Source organism: Solea solea, chromosome 20 (assembly GCF_958295425.1).
Source record: "Solea solea chromosome 20, fSolSol10.1, whole genome shotgun sequence".
Classification (NCBI taxonomy): Eukaryota; Metazoa; Chordata; class Actinopteri; order Pleuronectiformes; family Soleidae; genus Solea; species Solea solea.
The window spans coordinates 19,672,951-19,679,719 of NC_081153.1; the positions used below are offsets into that span (position 1 = coordinate 19,672,951).

The 6,769-nt window shown below is 39.8% G+C and overlaps 1 protein-coding gene across 1 annotated transcript; it reads left to right on the forward strand.

Moving 5' to 3' along the window:
* Window positions 1-3,560, forward strand: LOC131447939 (transmembrane protein 42). The gene is made up of 3 exons (XM_058620044.1): window positions 1-333; window positions 1,305-1,451; window positions 1,952-3,560. The coding sequence occupies exons 1-3, from the start codon at window positions 157-159 to the stop codon at window positions 2,096-2,098; spliced, it is 471 nt and encodes a 156-aa protein (XP_058476027.1). The 5' UTR covers window positions 1-156; the 3' UTR covers window positions 2,099-3,560.
* The last annotated feature ends 3,209 nt before the right edge of the window (window positions 3,561-6,769 follow it).

Sequence of the window (6,769 nt, forward strand, 5' to 3'; positions counted from 1 at the left end):
ACACACACACACACAGAGAGACCGCACTCTCTCGTTACAATGCATCCAGCTCGACCCGGACCAGCAGCAGCAGCAGCAGCAGCAGCAGATATGTAAAGCTGGATCAGAAAACAATGTACTTCTGCTGCTGTCATCACCATCATCACCGCCATCATCATGTTCCCGGGAGTTTTCTATGCACTGCTGGCGGGTTTCCTCGGGGCTGTGGCGTCGTCGTCGGCCAAGCTCTCCCTCGGAGCGGACTACCTGAAGGGAGTGTGTGAAACCGGACTCCGGACGTGGGGAGAGCAGCGGAAATTCAGACAAGCGGACGAGACTACCACCTGTGACCGGGTAAGGCAGCGTCGCAGTGACGGGGAGAGAGAGAGAGAGAGAGGGGGAGTAATTACAGGGGGTGAGGATGGATGTGAGGAATGCAGCAGGAACGTGGTGCGTGAAGGAGATGATGAGTTTTCACCGAGGAAGCTGAAGCAGGAGGGGGGTCCCTCCTCCTCTCATCTCCTCCCTGTCTCCCTCAGCATCAGCACCATCAGCATCACATGCAGCTGCAGCCGCATCCGTGTCCGCGTGCTGACGCTGAATGACATTGCAGCTCCTTCCACTCTGATGTGTCTGCCTTTGAGTTATCGCGTTGTTTCGTAGCGGGTCTCGTGCCTCAGCTGTTGGCTTCTTTGAAAATAGGGGTCAGGTGTCTCGTATGACCTTCACGCGCTTGCACACAGTGACATGTGAGGAGGCACGTGTTCTCAGGCTGAAATAGTTACAGCTAAATTAAATTGAAATGACAAACTTAAAACCTTGCAAAACATGGAAGGAATAGAAAATGAGCTTTGAAAAACCAATGCTACTAACAGACAACAGATTATTTCATAATTTCAAGTGACAGAATTTGATTGATCACACGTTGTCTTTCAGAGCGACTGTGACAATACGAGCGATGAGTTTTAACACTTGCTTTGACTGGAGAATTTAAGGGTATCTTTTGGCAGAGATGTTAATGATTCTAATGATTCAGTTACACTGAAAACAACTGCTTTTCAAGTCCCTAGGAAGGAGGAAGGAACGGAAGTCACTGCAGTTTCATGCAGCCGTGCAGTGATGACTCCGCCCACATTGAGTAGGTAGAAAACCAACCTAAACCGAGGCGAGGCGAGCGGGGAACATAGGTGGAAACATAGGTGGAAAAGGGGCTTTATATTATACTATAACGTACTCATAATGCAGTGTGTCCACATCTTTTGTATTTGAGCAGATACACAGTGACAAAGTTGCGAGTTGTAATCCGCTTCTTCTGTGTTCTCCAGCTCCACATCCCTCTGAGGCTGCTGTGTGGTGGACTCCTTTTCACCTGCAACGCTGTGATGTGGACCTTCCTCGCCAAAGCACTCAGGTACTCTTCTTCCTCCACCAGAACCACTGTGACCACCACCGCCTCCAACTTCATATCCTCCGTAAGTAGCAAAGCTTTCCTCTCACAACGTGTGTCCTCTTGTCTTTTTTTTCGTTTTCACTCTCTTATTTTATTTGTACAGCGCTAATTCATAACATACTGTATATTATGTGAAGTCAATACAATTATTACAGAGAAACTCAACAGGAACACGACGAGCAGAACCAGACTCAGAGTGTATGAACATGTGCCTCAGCTGGTTGGGGTAGGAGAGAGGAGAGAAAGGAAGGAGGTTAGTGAACGAGAAGAATGGAAAGGAGAGAAGAAGATAGCGGAGAAACACCAGGAGCACAATATTCATCCTCTCTTCCGTGTATAAGCTGCTTTATTTTAGAAAGTAGGTTGGACTATTTCTAGAAATAAGGTGCCGCAGTGATTAAGGTGTCTCGCTTCAAGTTCAGCTCCTTGTTTCACATGATCTATGAAACTTTCCTCATTGACTGTTTGAGCATATTTAACTAAAGAGTCGCTGATTTTGTTTTTTTTGTCACCCACACACAGGCTTTTCTGGGCCAGTTAATCTTTGGTGAAGCCCAGATAACGTTGTGGTGGGTCGGGATCTCTCTGACCTTCTCCGGTCTGTTGGTCCTGCAGAGAGTTGCGCCGCAGGATGGACACCAGAGTGAAGTCAACACAAAGGACGAATAATATGTCTTGTCTCCACTAGTGCAGTTCGTTGTGTCTCCTGCTAGTTGTGTTTTTTCTGTGTTAAGCTCTGAATTGAAGAGAAACCTTAACAACAGCAGTTAAGTGCATTTAGGTCTTAAGTAAAAACTGTTGAACAGGATCAATTTATTGACTTCTGATAGGCTTTTTTCAATTTCTTTTTTAATTTATTGAACTAAATGCCAATCAAACTGTGTCCTTATTTTGAGTTAGTTACCATTTATGCTTCAGTTTTTAACCACATAGGCTGTGAAGTGACGCTGGCTGCTGTGATAAAATCAGAGGAGACGCTGCTCTGGCTGGTGGAGACACGATGAAGGATTCCTGTGTCCACTGTCTTTGTCTCTTTACACAGGCTTTACAACCAAGCAAAAATAATACTGACTTTACTATTCACTCAACAACAGCACAACAACTCATGGGCTAACACAGTGGAGGAGGACGACGCTCGGGAGGAAACTGAAAGGTCAATTCAACACTTTGGGAAATATGCTCTTTAGCTTTCTCACTGAGTTACATGATGAGATTAATGACATTTTCGTGTTTGAAACTAGTTATTAATACCCAGGAAACCCTGAGAAAAGGTTGAATTACGTTGTACATCACATGAGAACTTAAACGCTACGTCCAACAATCATCCGACATTTAGTTTCCTTATAAATTAACTGTGTATAAAACGAGATAAAACTGTGAAATATCCCATATGTGTGATTGTTACAATGAAAAAGAATAAAATCTATAATGTACCATAGGAAAGTAATTAAAAAGAAATCGTGAATCCATCTTTTTCCCCTTTAATTTGGATGCAAAGTCAAATTCATACATTTTTAGTAAGTAAAACTTAACTTGTTGGTAAAGATAATAGAAAATAGTACAATCAGACAAAAATCGAATCTTTTTTCCCTGTAATCATCTCTCATCTATAATATTATACTGTATTGTATGTAGCGTATAGTGACTGGCACTGATCTTGTCATCTAACTCTCATATTTCAAGTTTCAACCTCTTCTTTGTAAAAGTGGAGAAATATAATCTAAGGACCTGCGTGTGTTGTCGAGACTGATTTGACTAGTTTTGGTTTTGCTCATGACTTATGGACAAAAAGCATTATTTACTCTGTGCATGATGTTGCCGTCCATCAGCCTGTGCGTTGTGTACGTACAGTTATAGCAGCTGTCGGATCACCAAAGCTTTCCTAACTCACATATCCTACGAGACTCACTGTAAACACCCTACGCTTACATTCCATTAATAATCCCACTGATGTAGCAGTGAAAGGCTCACCCCCGGCATGGATTTTTTTGCCCACTTTCTCTTTGCCTTTCTGAAAAGCTTGAACTTGAAACCTCCAGAAACGAGCATGTGTTTTGATTCAGAGGCAGCTGGTCTTCCATTCCATGACAGACGTGTGCATGTCCCTGGACGCCGACAAAATCACACCAAAGCATCATTTCATACCACAGTGACGTGAGAAACTGTCTCTCTGGTGTGTGAGACATTACCTTTTTTTTTTAGCTTTATGTGCCCTGCATTTACAATCTCATTGATGGTGAAATCACAATCATAAATACCAATCCATCACTCATCATCTCTGGGGCTTTAATACACCTCGAGCTTTATTAAAAAGCTTCCCTCCATATCTCTGGAGTTGTCGGCATGAATGCAATAACATACTTCCTTCAAATCATGAACACTGTGATATGTGAAACAGCAAGGAAGCTTTGAGCGTTAATAATTGAACGTAGTAAATGGCAATATGCTTCTAGCGTTTTGTTTCTGTTTGCATAAATCAGTAAGTAAGTATAATGTAGTAGTGTGCAGGGATGTACCTGAATGTGGCATCTGAGTGCTGCAAAATGGGTTTTTAAAGTCACACTTTGCTGTTGTTTGGATACATATCCCAATATATAATCAATGCATTATGGTAGCTATAATACCTGTGTGTCATATCCCACAGCAGCAGTAATATGTCCTTTCTTACACTGCTGTGCAGGTGCAGTGTTGTTTGGTAGACATTTACATGCATCCCTGTTAATGTGACTGCAGAGATGATGTGGCTGAGTGATGTTTCATGGCAGGGCTGCACTCGCTGTGCATGGTTTTTCTGCACGTGCAGCGACATTGGAAGTCAATTCAGTTGTTTGTGCCTCCATGTTTTGAGAGCCTGGTTATGTTAGTTACTTAAAGGAGTAGTTAGACAACTGGGGAACTTGTGCTTATTCGTTTTACTCACCAATAATCACCTGGTGTACATTAAACTGTATCACAACATTTAACCAAACCTTAAAAAAACGCAGTAAATTAATCTGTGTATTTTCATCCACTGGTTTAAAATAATTATTGTGAGTTAGTTCACTGAGCTGAGTAGTAACAGCATGATGGAAGTCCACCATGATACCATCCTTGTTTCTGTGTGAGGGATTAACTTAGCTTAGCCTAGACACAGAGGCAAAACAGCTCCTTAAAGCATATAAAGGTCAATAATCAACACGTTATGTTTGTGTTCAATAAGTTCAACACAAAACATTAGCTTAGCAACATGTACACTCCCCTATGTGTAAAATTAGTAATAGCAAAATGATGCTAACAACCTAGCATAGCTTAGCATGAAAAGTTGAACAGGAAAGTAGCTAGCAAAAAGGGCTAAATGTTTTTATACATATCTGTAAGATTATTAATTACATTGCTTTTGTTGAATCTGTTGAAAAGCTGAAGCTAACAATTGTGGAAACTGGATTGTTTTGTTTCTTTTTCGTTTTAGTCATTATGCTAAGCTAAGCAAAACAACTGAAACTACACACAGACAAAGTGAAACAGCACATTTCCCCCAAACGTCAAATGATTCCTTTAACATACTGTAACATTAATATCTGTGACCTTTGTTTTTGTTTACCAAAATATTTTGTTGCCTGGCTAAATTTCTAGGTAATGGCAGAGGTCTCAAACTCGCGGGCCGTGGGCCACATGCTCGCCACTTACTGTCAAGTTATATTGAGTTATTTATGTATGTTTTTTTTCTATTAATACATTCATTCTTGCATCGTTAATATGTTTATATTGTGAACTATAGCCATCCATCCAAACTATCCATTCCATATCAAAACACTTTGTTTTGAAATGATGTGAAATATCTTCATAAACATTATTATTTTGAGGTCTTTTTTTTTCACTTGACGCCTACTGACCAAACGAGACACTCAGTGGCCCCCAGGTCATTTGAGTTTGAGACCCCTGTGTTAATTATTTACCTATGAACACATTCTCAGTTAAATATAAGCAGTCACCACATTTATAGCTCAGTTACAGCGGCATGGCCCTGAGTGTAATGTCTTTACAGTATATCCATGTGCACATAAACTGTAGATGAGGTTGAACTACTGTGTGATGAGTTAATATGCTGCACTGCAAGACAAAAAAAAACAACCCAGAAACCCTTGACTCAATAAAGATTAAATTGACTAGAATAAAAATAATCTTTGTCATTTTTCGTGTAAATGTAGTCTGTAAATAGAAAAATCTTAAAGGGAATATGTAAGACGCCATCTCCGCTGAGAGAGGAAACACTGTTAAATAATGAAGTTAAATAAACGACAAACGATGTGTGTTCCGTCTCTCGAATGTTGTTATCTTTGGGAGGATGTTTAGTCTCCGCAATTCAGAAAAAAACAAGCCCCTTGGAGTTATTCTACGTCAAATTGAATGGATTTAGATTTGAAGGTCTGTGTTTTCCCGCAGTAAAACTGAACTCATTAAGCTCAATGTCTCCTTGTTTGCATTCAAACACAGTAACAGCGAATAAAGAGAGTGTTTCCTTTAATGTTGGCCTCGAGCGTGATGATGAGCATCACGCGCCACTGACACAAAGTCATCTTCCTTTAAATACAAAGTGGAAAACAAATCAGGAGAATAAAAAGGCCTTTTCGATTCAATGATCTCCACATGATACATAATAGGCTCACTCCTAAATTTACTTTGCAACCTGTTCATTATAATTTCTTTTATTCATGATTTCGTTTTCCATACTTAGTAAAAAAAATACACGTACTTTTACTTTTTACACATTTAGTCCATGCAAAAACATTGCTGTTTGTAAGTGGCTTTGCCCATTTTTCCAGAATAACTTTCAATATCTGGCAGTTATTTACAATCTACTGCATGTTAAAATAGTGTATTAACGATTTAGAGGCTTTACTGAGAAAAAAACCCCACTGGAGTTCTACATGAAGACAGATTTTGCATGGTAATTTTTTTTAAATTAGAACAGTATAAAACATATTTGAAATGACATGAGTTTTTGTCCCAATGTTTAAAAACAGGCCTAAAAATGGAAACTTATGTACAGGCTTTTTTTCCAATTCTCTCCTCTCAGACCACAAAGACGATGATTCTTCTAAATTACCGTAATAAATAACCACATATTGACTTTGACGTGCAACTTCTCAGCTTTCAGAAACCGTTGGCATTTTTTCGATAACACAAACCGTCGCAAAATTACGGTAACGCATTTTTAAAAATGTATAATGGAAGTCTAAAACTATTTTAAATGTTTAATGGATAGCTGTTGTTGGACCACACTCACTCCAATTACCTTTGTTTTTATTTTAACACCATCCTATCAAATATATCCATTTATTTATTGAATAAATGGATCTC